The sequence below is a fragment of the Sorex araneus genome, chromosome 2 (genome assembly GCF_027595985.1).
Source record: "Sorex araneus isolate mSorAra2 chromosome 2, mSorAra2.pri, whole genome shotgun sequence".
Classification (NCBI taxonomy): Eukaryota; Metazoa; Chordata; class Mammalia; order Eulipotyphla; family Soricidae; genus Sorex; species Sorex araneus.
The window spans coordinates 102,972-114,191 of NC_073303.1; the positions used below are offsets into that span (position 1 = coordinate 102,972).

At 67.8% G+C, this 11,220-nt stretch overlaps 3 protein-coding genes across 6 annotated transcripts; 1 reads left to right on the plus strand and 2 right to left on the minus strand.

The window, feature by feature from the left end:
• Positions 1–508: 508 nt before the first annotated feature.
• RPP40 (ribonuclease P/MRP subunit p40) lies at positions 509–3,906 on the minus strand. Of its 3 annotated transcripts, none has more exons than XM_004618816.2 (8): positions 3,758–3,906; positions 3,267–3,411; positions 3,073–3,141; positions 2,530–2,625; positions 2,277–2,402; positions 1,752–1,950; positions 1,535–1,669; positions 509–1,235 (listed from the first exon to the last, which is right to left on the minus strand). In XM_004618816.2, the coding sequence occupies exons 1-8, from the start codon at positions 3,878–3,880 to the stop codon at positions 1,037–1,039; spliced, it is 1,092 nt and encodes a 363-aa protein (XP_004618873.2). In that variant the 5' UTR covers positions 3,881–3,906; the 3' UTR covers positions 509–1,036. The 3 variants fall into 3 exon arrangements, with proteins under 3 accessions (XP_004618873.2, XP_054983135.1, XP_054983134.1); XM_055127160.1 differs by lacking the exon at positions 3,758–3,906 and adding an exon at positions 3,498–3,737 and having other exon boundaries at positions 3,267–3,464; XM_055127159.1 differs by lacking the exon at positions 3,758–3,906 and having other exon boundaries at positions 3,267–3,737.
• Positions 3,907–4,914: 1,008 nt separating this feature from the next.
• Positions 4,915–11,083, minus strand: LYRM4 (LYR motif containing 4). The gene is made up of 3 exons (XM_004618860.2): positions 10,839–11,083; positions 10,289–10,409; positions 4,915–5,152 (listed from the first exon to the last, which is right to left on the minus strand). Exons 1-3 carry the CDS (start codon positions 10,922–10,924, stop codon positions 5,084–5,086), a joined length of 276 nt encoding a protein of 91 aa, XP_004618917.1. The 5' UTR covers positions 10,925–11,083; the 3' UTR covers positions 4,915–5,083.
• LOC129402087 (uncharacterized) lies at positions 5,161–7,671 on the plus strand. 2 transcript variants are annotated; one of them, XM_055126914.1, is made up of 2 exons: positions 5,161–6,737; positions 6,830–7,671. In XM_055126914.1, the coding sequence occupies exons 1-2, from the start codon at positions 6,359–6,361 to the stop codon at positions 7,555–7,557; spliced, it is 1,107 nt and encodes a 368-aa protein (XP_054982889.1). In that variant the 5' UTR covers positions 5,161–6,358; the 3' UTR covers positions 7,558–7,671. The 2 variants fall into 2 exon arrangements, with proteins under 2 accessions (XP_054982889.1, XP_054982890.1); XM_055126915.1 differs by having other exon boundaries at positions 5,666–6,393; positions 6,668–7,671.
• Positions 11,084–11,220: the final 137 nt, after the last annotated feature.

Below are 11,220 nucleotides of genomic sequence, written 5' to 3' on the forward strand. Positions count from 1 at the left end.
CCCGCTCGTCACCAGGAGGGCTTCCGGCTGCTCCCAAGCACAGCCATGGGGACGGACCTGTCCTGCTCCCCGCAGTCCCCACTGCCAGCCCAAACCAGGCCGAGACCGCAGCAACAGCAGGCAGCCGTCTGCACTGCCCGTGGCTGTGTCGAGTCGCACCCCGGGGCCCAGGACTCACCAGCACCCAGCAGTGGCCAGTGCTCAGGTGCTCGTGGTCCCTTCCTGCAGCCCCACTGCCAGCCTGCCCACTCCACGTGAGACTGGCTTCTGGGCTGAAGCTTGCTGTGTGCCTGGTCCAGCGGGACGTGGAGTGCGACCCCCACCCAGGCTGAAGGGCTAGTGTGGTGGGGAGCACGGCCCCTGAGCGCTGGACAAGCATCTCGGCAGACAACGCCCATGCACTGAGACATGTGGCGGGCCAGGGCCAGCCTTCCCCGGCAGCTTCCTGCTCTGGTCTTGCAGCGAGGTGTAGACACGGAGTCAGACGGCAGTCACCAAGGGGCCCGCACAGAGTAGCCTTTTTATTGGCCTTTAAAGCAGAAACCAGCTTTGGTACTAATGTGACCAGCCCATCTGCCCAGACCCCTTCCCGTGGGAGGCAGAACACTGCTGCCACCACAAACAGGAGCTCTGAAAGGGACCCGATGCTCAGGGCGCACCCCACCTTCTGTCCTGGGCCCTTTCCAGGGACCCCTTCCCTCTGCCACACTGCGGCAGGGTCCAGCCAGCTTCCTTCCTGACCCCTTCTCCCATTGTCAAACTGATACCCCCAACACGGTTTCCACTTCAAACTCGGTGACATGAGTCCCGAGGCCCGTTAGCCCTGGGGGTGCTCAGAAGGCTGCCAGCTCCTCCGCACGTGGGCCCCGGGGCTGGAATCAGAACGGACAGGGCTCCAGTGCAGGGGACTTGCGGGACGCCAACAGGGCAGTTCCTGTGGGGCCAGAGCCCATCTAAGAAACGTTGCTTCCTGGCCGGCAGACACACGTCCTCTGCCATCAGGTCCAGCAGTCCTGGGAAGGGCCTCGGCTGGGCTCTAGGGTGGACACTCGTCCCTGGCGCCCACGGCCATCTGCAGCCAGTAGTCCTGGTTGCCAAAGATGACAAAGCTGTACAGGTGGTCGCCGCTGCCCCCAAAGCCGTGTTCGTCTTCGCCCCAGGACACGGGGCTGTCGGCAAAACCTTGCACGGACAGTGCGACCCACGGGGCCAGCTTAGGCTCTGCAAAGTAGCGGCTGCAAGAGGAGGGAGGGAGGCCGCTCAGCCGTGGAGTGGGAGGGTTGGGGCAGGGCAGGGACATGGATGAGGGAGCAGGACGGGGCAGGGCTCTGCTGTTTCCATCTCAGACGCCCCGTGTGCCCTGCTCCCCACGCCCCTGGGACCCTGCCACGAAGGGTGACGCCCCGTGTGCCCTGCCCTGTCCTGGCGCCTGGCCCCCAAGGACGCACTGTCCAGCCACGAAGCAATCCAGGGGCCCACAGGGCAGGTGCCGTACGCCTGCAGCTCCCCCCCCAGCCCCCTGCCCGCCTCTCACCGCAGCTGCTCCAGCAGGGCAGAGATCTGGGCGGGGAGCAGGAGACCAGAGAGGGTGCACAAGGAGGCCCTGGCTGCCACCGTGCTGGGCTGGGGACAGCAGTAGGTGGAGATGAAGCTGTCCGGCTCGTTCTTCCTGTCGTGGATAAAAAGGGACAAACCCCTTAGCTCCACTTTATGGGCCCTGCCCAGCCCCCACGCCCGGCGTCCCCACGCACAGCTCTGCACCGCTGAAGACGGCCCCCAGCCACTCCAGGAAGTCGGGCGCGCTGCACGAGTCCCCTGGCTGCCCCCGGGGCTCCCCGCTCTGCAGCACAGGACACTCCAGCTCGGCCACAGTGCTCAGGACCATGCATGGCTGGTGCTCCCGGATCTGGTAGCTGGAGAAGTAGGACATCATGGCTGAGTCCTCTGCCCCTGAAACATACCCAGACACCCATGTGAGGGGGGACCCCAGAGTTCCCCACCCACGGCAGGACACGTGCGGCTGTGCCACACCCCACACCCGCATTGCCTCAGCTGAACCTGACATTTCTCATGACACTCTGACAGAGATGTGAGCATGCGGGGTTTTCTGGGTGGGAGGAGCTCAGACACCTGAACAAGCACACGCACGCACACGTGTGCACACCAGAACACACACTTCCACCATGTGCCCATGTGCACCCCTGAGTGTAAGCTATTCCTCCGTGTATGACCGGCCCGGGCTCCCCCAGCAGCTTTCCCGCAGCCGCCAGGCCCACCTGCAGGGTCCCACGCCAGCAGAAAGTCGAACGTCAGTGGCTGCTTCTCCCGGAAGGACCAGAGAACCCGCTGCGATTTCTTTGACGCTGGGTTCAGGGATAAATCCAGCAGATCAACAACAACGACTGCAGGGCCAGAGAAAACGTCTCCTGGCATCAGCACGCAGAGAGGGCTCCGGGCGGGCTGCAGCGGGGGGCTCTGGGGAGCCCAAGAGCTGACAGAAGCTGGGGGCACCGCCGAGCTCACACTCACTGAATTTCACGGTGTTCTTGCCAGCGTGGCGGGACGGCCGGCCCTGCAGCCCCGTCTCCTCATACGTGTCTTTATCCAGGGATAAGATTAACTTCCCTACAGACCAAGTAACGACCAGAACAGAGATGTCAAACACGGACACACCGGGCAGGGTGCAGCTCAGCATGGTGCTGCACAGGACCGTCCCCACCAAAACAAACCAGGAAAATAAAAGCCACCCATGTTCACGCGCCAAGCCCTCAAATCACAGCGTGGGCACGGTCGTGGCGTCTGGGCATCTGACAGGGTGCTCAGGTCAGTGGGACGAGAAACAAAGCCGCTGGGGCAGGGAGGGGGAGGCCCCAGGGCTGGAGCACAGGAGCTGCAGCCCTGGTGGCCCCCAGCACCACGGGAGGGGCCCTGTGACTGCTGGCTTGGACAAACAGCACAGTGAGAAACCACGTTCTGCTGAAGGAAGAACGGGGAGCACGGGAGGCGGAGCAACGAGCCGGGGCCTGGCCTTCAGAGGAGAGAAGCACCAGGCGTGGGGGAGGGGGCGGTCACCGCTGGGCAGCAGGGCAGCAGCGTTGTCCTCATCGATGCTGGTGTTGAAGCTCAGGGCGTAGCAGGACCCTGAGGGGAAGCGGGAGGAGGCGAGTGACTCGCCGGGCCGGGCCGGGCCGGGCTCTGCCTCCCGCTGGCTGGGGCGGAGGAGGAGGGGCCCGGCGGGACGGGGCGGGCGGGGCCGCGACACTCACCGCCCTGCACGAACGTGCTGACGAAGCGCGGGGCGAGCAGCTCCCACAGCGGCAGGGCCCGCACCGAGAAGTAGGGTCCGGCCCGGGCGAGCAGCGCCCGCAGCTCCTGGGGCAGGAGGCCGCACTCGGGCACCAGCACGGACACCTGCGGGCGGCCAGCGGAACGGGGGTCGCGGGCAGCCCCGCCCTGGACCCCGCCTAGGGCGCTTGGGCTTGGGTTCGGGGCCACGCCCCGCGGCGCTGGGGGCCCGCCTGGGCTCGCGGGGGTCGCGTGGCCGCCGCGCGGGGCGGGTGGGGGGGCCCGCCGGGCTGCACGTGTCTTGGCGCGCGGCGCACCCTGGGAGTCGTAGTTCACGGCGGCCGCGGCAACGGGCGCCCCGCGGCGCAGACTACCGCTCCCAGCATGCCCCGCGCGGGCCCGCCCCGGCGCGCGCCTCCCGCCTGCCGGGCCCCCCGAGCCCATTCCGGGCGCCCAGCACGGCCACACTCACCTTGTAGTTGTAATGGTGCGTCTCCACGAGGTGCCGGTGGCGCGACTTCTCGTGGCCGAAGTTAGACTTCTCGCAGACCAGTAGGTGCCGCGGAACCTCGCGCAGCCGGCGCACCGTGGCCATCGTCTTCCCGGCAGGCCGCCCCGCCCCCCGCGCCGCCCTCCAATCCTGCCCCAGCCCGCCCCCGCGGGCACCGCCCCCCGCGCCGCCCTCCAATCCTGCCCCAGCCCGCCCCCGCGGGCACCGCCCCCCGCGCCGCCCTCCAATCCTGCTCCGGCTTGCCCTGAATGGCCCCGCCTTCAAGCCCCGGCCCGCCCTCCAATCCCGCCCCGGCCCGCCCCGGCCCGCCACGCCCCTCGGGCGCCCGCCGCGCGGCGGGCTGGCGCTGGGAGTGGAGCGAAGCCCCTCGCACAGGTCTGGGAGAGGAGAAGTGCACCCGCAGGTGGCTGTTCCCAGCTTTACACGGGGAGGCGTGTCCGGCAGAGGCTGCCTCCCCCCAGCCATCAGGGCTGGAAGGACAGGACGGCTGGGCAGTGTCCTTCCCGGGAGGCCAACGAGCCGGTGTTCTGGGGTGTCCTACCCAGTCTGTCCCCCAACCCCCATCGCCTGGCCCGTCCTGCCTGGCCCCTCACTAGTCGCGGCACCTGCGGGGACCCCTGGGGGCGCATCTGTCCCTCCAGCCCCTCCACTCCCTGCGTGCGGGTCCCGCTCTGGGCCTGGGCCTGTCTCACCCTGTGTCAGGGCTGCTGGAGGGGCAGGTGAAGGGGCAGCAAACCTTGCCGAGCGCAAGTCACTGCAGACCCCCACGTCCGCCCCAGACCCACTTCTCGCCCCTTCCAGCAGCCACGTCTGCAGGTCGGACAGGTTCCCTCGTGACCCCAGGTGAGCTCCAGGACCCCCTTTCTGCGGTCAGGCCCTGGTGTGTGATCCCCGCGTGTCCCTGTCCCCTGCCACTCCTGTGTGCCCGGCATCGGCAGCGATGTTCCAGAACCTTCCTAGCTGTCCCGGTGTCTGCTCGGGAGTCTGGGCAGGGGGGTTCCCCCTGCGTCTAGCCTCTTTCCTCACTGCTGACCCCCGAGCCAGGTGCTGGGCCGTGCCTCACTGAAGGGGCCCCAGGGAGTCAGATGTGTTTAATGAGGGGGACGAGTCCAGCCAGGTAAGGAACATGCCGACCCGCTCTATGGGCGGCTCCATTTATTGGAAGACACACAGTGGGACGCCAAGCTCAGGGCCGGAAGGGGGCAGGGCACTGGTCGTGCCTTGGATCCAGCAGCCAGCTGCACAGGCAGGCGGGGCGGGCTGCAGCCTGTCGTGGGGGTCCGGCCCCTAGGCCCGGGTCTTGTCCTGGTTCTCAATGATGAGTCTGTCTGCCGTGTACAGCCGTCCAACCTGTACCTGGGGGCACACATAGCCCTCAGCACCCTCCGGTGGGGGTCTCAGTGCAGATGGGGCAATTGTCCAAACTGCAGTTGGGAGACACCCTGCTGCCCTCCAGGCCCCCCAGACACCTCGGCGACCGGTCAGGGTTGGGACAGTTCACAGTCCCCGAGGGGACCCAACACCCACCCGTCCCTGCTGCCTTGGCCCTCTGCACTGGGGTGTCCCTGTCAGGAGGGACCAAGGCGGAAGGCTCAGTGTCCATGTCCAAAGACGTCCTCCTGCTCCTCCTCTGGGCACAGCAGGTGGGGGCAGTGCGGGGTGGGAGTTTGCAGGGGACAGCGTGGGCGGGACACGTGGGCTGCACCACACTCAGATGCAGACACACAGATTCACACATATTTTCACACATTCAGACACACACACACACACACACACACACTCACAGACACACCCTCAGATACACACATTCACACACTCACACAGACTCACAGTCACTCCACACTCCCTGACATAGTCTCCCTCACACACCACACTCACACTCACACACAGACGTATCCCACCCATATACACACGTCCAGAAGCTGCAGGGAAGAGGGGAGGGAGGCAGGCAGGCAGGCATGAGACACCCGGTCTCCGGTCCGCAGCCCCAGGGGCAGCTGGGAGGACAGTGGGGTGTGGTGGGCCATCCGCCGTCTGTCCGGCGTCCAGCAGCTGTCAGCAGAGGCGTGGTGGGAGCTGCTGTCCAGGACAAAGCTGGAGTCCCTCCGGGCCGCAGACGCGTCCTCCTGAGCGAACCTTCTGCAGCCCCCCAGCGAGGCTGAGCTGCAGGCCTGGGGCGCGCGGGGCAGCCTCGGCCCTGGCTGCCAGAGGGGAGCTGGGGACCAGACCGCGGGGTGCAGGCCCAGCGGCCTCATCACATGGTCCTGCCCACACACTGGCTGCGCCTGGGGGCCGCACACGGGGCAGACTCTGGGCACAGGGCAGCTGCCGCAATGCCAAGGGGAGTCCTCGAGACGCTCCTCACCAGGCCCGGGGCACTGCCAGGGGCTCCCGCAGTGGCTGCAGTACCACCTGCGGGCCAGTGTGCAGGACAGGTGTGGGTGTGTGTGTGTGCAGGACAGGTGTGGGGGTGTGTGTGTGCAGGACAGGTATGGGTGTGTGTGTGTGCAGGACAGGTGTGGGGGGGGTGTGTGCAGGACAGGTGTGGGGGTGTGTGTGGAGATGTGGGTGTGTGTGTGCAGGACAGGTGTGTGTGTGTGCAGGACAGGTGTGGGGGTGTGTGTGCAGGACAGGTGTGGGGGGGTGTGCAGGACAGGTGTGGGGGGGTGTGCAGGACAGGTGTGGGTGTGTGTGTGCAGGAGAGGTGCACAGACAGGTGTGGGGGTATGTGTGCAGGACAGGTGTGGGTGTGTGTGTGTGCAGGACACATGTTGGGACAGGTGCACCGACAGGTGTGTGGGTGTGTGGGACAGGCGTACGAACAGGCGTGGGTGTGTGTGTGCAGGACAGGTGTGGGTCTGTGCAGGACAGGTGTGTGTGTGTGTGTGTGTGTGTACAGGAGAGGTGCACAGACAGGCATGGGTGTGTGTGTGCAGGACAGGTGTGGGTCTGTGCAGGACAGGTGTGGGTATGTGTGTGCAGGACAGGTGTGGGTCTGTGCAGGACAGGTGTGGGTATGTGTGTGCAGGACAGGTGTGGGTCTGTGCAGGACAGGTGTGTGTGTGGGGGGGCCTGGGACAGGTGCGCAGACAGCACTAGTCCATGCAAACAGCACTGCGCAAACAGAACGGTCTACACAAACAGCCCCAGATGCTGCCCCCCCTCGTCTGGGAGAGAAGCAGGGGAGGGGGCGATGCCAGAGGGGTGAGAGTCGGGACACGTGGTGCTCTGGGCCACCCCGCACCCGCTTCTCCGGGGTGCGGCCTCTGGAGCAGTCTCCGTGCCTGAACAGCTCAGGCGGCGGCGGACGCAGCGCCAGGCCTCAGGAGAGGGGCCGCGGCCGAGCAGACAGAGAAGCTCGAAGCCAAATAAAGATCCCAAGTGACATGTGCAGAAGCTTCTGGAATGAGCACAGCTGCCTCCCCGCCTCAGGGCTCCATCTTACTGAGGGCCCAGCCTGGTGCAGGGGACAGAGCAGGGTCCAGGCCGTGGAGGGTGAGGCAGTGCCTTTCCCAAGGGAGGGCCGGGGCTCGGTGGCGTTTCCCAGGGATCTGGCAGCAGCAGGTTCGGGTCCTGCAGCCAGAAGCACGTGGGCAGCCGCCCGAGGGCCCCCGCGGACGTTCATGACCTCCCGGCGCCTGCTCTTCCCCCCTGACCGACCGCGCAGACTGCGCCCGCTCTCCCTGCAGCTGACCGCTCAGACTGCGCCCGCTCTCCCTGCAGCTGACCGCTCAGACTGCGCCCGCTCTCCCTGCAGCTGACCGCTCAGACTGCGCCCGCTCTCCCTGCAGCTGACCGCTCAGACTGCGCCCGCTCTCCCTGCAGCTGACCGCTCAGACTGCGCCCGCTCTCCCTGCAGCTGACCGTGCAGACTGCGCCCGCTCTCCCTGCAGCTGCCCGACCGCTCAGACTGCGCCCGCTCTCCCTGCAGCTGACCGTGCAGACTGCGCCCGCTCTCCCTGCAGCTGACCGTGCAGACTGCGCCCGCTCTCCCTGCAGCTGACCGCGCAGACTGCGCCCGCTCTCCCTGCAGCTGCCCGACCGCTCAGACTGCGCCCGCTCTCCCTGCAGCTGCCCGACCGCTCAGACTGCGCCCGCTCTCCCTGCAGCTGCCCGACCGCTCAGACTGCGCCCGCTCTCCCTGCAGCTGACCGCGCAGACTGCGCCCGCTCTCCCTGCAGCTGACCGCGCAGACTGCGCCCGCTCTCCCTGCAGCTGACCGCGCAGACTGCGCCCGCTCTCCCTGCAGCTGACCGCGCAGACTGCGCCCACTCTCCCTGCAGCTGCCCGACCGCTCAGACTGCGCCCGCTCTCCCTGCAGCTGACCGCGCAGACTGCGCCCGCTCTCCCTGCAGCTGACCGCGCAGACTGCGCCCGCTCTCCCTGCAGCTGACCGCGCAGACTGCGCCCACTCTCCCTGCAGCTGCCCGACCGCTCAGACTGCGCCCGCTCTCCCTGCAGCTGACCGCGCAGACTGCGCCCGCTCTCCCTGCAGCTGACCGCGCAGACTGCGCCCGCTCTCCCTGCAGCTGCCCGACCGCTCAGACTGCGCCCACTCTCCCTGCAGCTGCCCGACCGCTCAGACTGCGCCCGCTCTCCCTGCAGCTGACCGCGCAGACTGCGCCCACTCTCCCTGCAGCTGCCCGACCGCTCAGACTGCGCCCGCTCTCCCTGCAGCTGACCGCGCAGACTGCGCCCACTCTCCCTGCAGCTGCCCGACCGCTCAGACTGCGCCCGCTCTCCCTGCAGCTGACCGCGCAGACTGCGCCCGCTCTCCCTGCAGCTGACCACGCAGACTGCGCCCGCTTTCCCTGCAGCTGACCGTGCAGACTGTGCCCGCTCTCCCTGCAGCTGACCGTGCAGACTGCGCCCGCTCTCCCTGCAGCTGACCGCATGTGCCTCGGCGGAAGAAGGCAGCGTCTCCATCCTGGACGTCTCTGTCTCACTACACGTGTGAGCCCGCGTGACTGGGGATGAGAAGGCTGGTCTCGGGTCAGGGCGAGGAAGAGCTGGGAGACTCTACTGGACCTCACGCTGGCTTGCACTCTTGCTCCCCGAAGCTGATACAGTGCCACGTAATTCTAGGGCCCAGAGAGGCTTGAAGGACCCTCGGGAGCAGAGAGAAGGCGTGAGGGACAGGACAGCGACACATCACAGCCCCCAGGAGGGGAAGCAGCCCACAGCTCAGCGCCAGGTAGGCGCGGGCAGGCTGGGCCACGACTTGCTGGCCCCCAGGCAGTGGGCTGTCCTGGGCCCGAGACCCCACAGCCCTCACTGAGGTGACAGTGGACACAGCTCAAGGGCAGGACTCTCGCCGGGCTGTGTGGGAGCACGTCTTCCTGGCTCACTGATGAAAACGTTGGAGTGAGGCCAGGCCCGCCCGGCAGTTTGGGGTGGGCCTCCCCCGCCTGTCCCTGGGCACTGCCCAGGGCAGCTGACAGACGCCAGACACCCAGGGTTTGGCTCAAAGCTGGTGATCGGGGCCTGATCTCGCATTCCAGGATGCCCCCAGGGGCAGCAGGGCCTGGGCCTGACAACACGGCGTTTCCCACCCTTGCTTCTCCTCCATTTCCTCTCCTGAGGGCAGGCGCTGGGGACACGTCACAGGTCTTCCACAAACCCCACACCAGCAGGCGGGGGCAGCAGAGGCACTTCTGAGAGTCTGAGCCTGGGGCGGCCTGCTGAGCACCGGGACCTCCCAACCCAGACACAGCGCAGCTCTGACCAGCTGCCTCCATGGAAACATCCGGAAGCTGACTGCTGGCCGAGGGGGACAGTACCAGGGCTGTGCCGTGAGTGGGCACTCTCATGTCCCCCCAGGGGCACCACATGCTCCAAGGGGCCCAGGCCTCTTCCCTGCGAGGTCTGGCCTCTGGACAGAAAGAGCCCGAGTCTGGGAGGTGTCCATGCCAAGGCCACCATCCCGACTCCCTCCCGTGACGCTCTTCCCAGCCGCTGCGTACCGACGGGCAGCAACCCTGAGTTTCTAGCTCTCGGCACTGCCTCTGGTTTCTGAATTCTGTCCAGGGTCAAGCATGGACTCGAGGCGGACAGACCAGCAGTCCCCATTTATTCATGTCACAAATGACAGCCCATGAGAGCAGAGGGGGGCAGGAACCCACGGAAGGCCCCGTGGGAGGCGTGAGCAAGGCCAGCAGACGGCAGCCCGGCCACGGAGGTGCCCACACCAGGCTCAGGAACAAGGAGGCCGTGAGCTCGCGCGAGAGGACAGCCGATGTCCAGGCCCCAGGGGCCCAGGAGAGCTGGGCAGAGCTGTGCCCTCCAGAACCACAGGCCCGGGATTCTGGTTCCAGGCCAGGCGGGGGCACCCTGTCCTGCCCAGCCCCGTGGGAGGGGGCCTTGAGCTCCCCAGGGTGCTCCCCCGGTGAGGACACAGGCTCCCTCTCAAATCAGTGACCGGCCCGTGCGGGCATGTGAATCTGTGTGTAAGGGTCTCCCAACCGCAGCTCCACAGACCCCTCCCCGGCCTACCTGGCGCTGGATGACCTCCAGGTCCCGCTGGGCTCTGTCCACCAGGCTCTGAATCTCCCTGGGGTCCTGGACGCTCTTGTTCTCCCGGAAGGCGTCTCGGATCCTCCTGAGGGCGTAGGTTCTGCCAGGGGAAGGAGGGGTCAGACCGCAGGCCTGTCCACTGCGCCCCGTGGGTCTGCTCTCTCGGGACACGCGTGTGCCGTGGTCACTGGGGCAGCGGAGGCCGCGGCGCATCTCTGCGGACAGCGCTGCCCTGTCCGGCACGGAAGGTGCAAGGAGGCCGCTCCCGTGTCCCAGAGGCTCCCGGGGCGCCCACGGCCACCGCGCCCGCGTCTGGCAGCGAGACGCGCACTGCCCAGCCGCCCGGCCCCGCAGGACAGCCGGCCCTGGCCCCGCGGACAGACGGCCGGCCGGACAGCTGGCCCCCGACCCCCGCAGGACAGACTGACAGCAGGACAGACAGGCAGCCGGCCCCCACGGACAGCCGGACAGCGGCCCTGCCCCGCGGACAGCAGGACACCAGCCCTGGCCCGCGGACAGCCGGACGCACCGGTAGCTGTAGGCGCCGAAGCGGCGGCCCTCGCGCAGCAGCGCCCGGTACAGCGCCAGCACCTGCGCGCGGGACGACGCGGCCATCGCGGCGGCCGGAAGTGCGGGTCCTCGGGCCGCGCAGGCGCGCGGCGGGCAGCTAAGGGCGAGGTCCTCCCGCTCCCGGGACGCGTCGCCCCGGTTACCAGCGCGCGGCCCCGCCCCTTCGCCTATCTGCGCCCTTCTGGCCTATCCCCGCCAGCGCTCTCCTATCCTCGCCCGTGCCCGCCCCATCCCTGCCCCTCCCCGCCCAGGTCCCGCCCTCTCCCAGCCCCCAGGCGCGCGGCTGTCCGCGGCGCCGCCTGAAAGGCCGAGTGCCGTTTTCGCGGCGCTCGGGCTTCGGG

Coding starts and splice junctions, on each gene's coding strand:
- RPP40 (XM_055127159.1), bottom strand. CDS start 3,729: ATGGGCTCGGGGGGCCCGGCAGGCGGGAGGCGCGCGCCGGGGCGGGCC. Junction 3,142..3,266: donor CAGCACGTTCGTGCAGGGCG/GTGAGTGTCGCG, acceptor GCTTCCCCTCAG/GGTCCTGCTACGCCCTGAGC. Junction 1,951..2,276: donor GCTGGCGTGGGACCCTGCAG/GTGGGCCTGGCG, acceptor GGTATGTTTCAG/GGGCAGAGGACTCAGCCATG.
- LOC129402087 (XM_055126914.1), top strand. CDS start 6,359: ATGTGGGTGTGTGTGTGCAGGACAGGTGTGTGTGTGTGCAGGACAGGT. Junction 6,738..6,829: donor GGTGTGTGTGTGCAGGACAG/GTGTGGGTCTGT, acceptor TGTGCAGGACAG/GTGTGGGTCTGTGCAGGACA.
- LYRM4 (XM_004618860.2), bottom strand. CDS start 10,924: ATGGCCGCGTCGTCCCGCGCGCAGGTGCTGGCGCTGTACCGGGCGCTG. Junction 10,410..10,838: donor TTCGGCGCCTACAGCTACCG/GTGCGTCCGGCT, acceptor TTCCCCTGGCAG/AACCTACGCCCTCAGGAGGA. Junction 5,153..10,288: donor TGGAGGTCATCCAGCGCCAG/GTAGGCCGGGGA, acceptor GTGTGCCCCCAG/GTACAGGTTGGACGGCTGTA.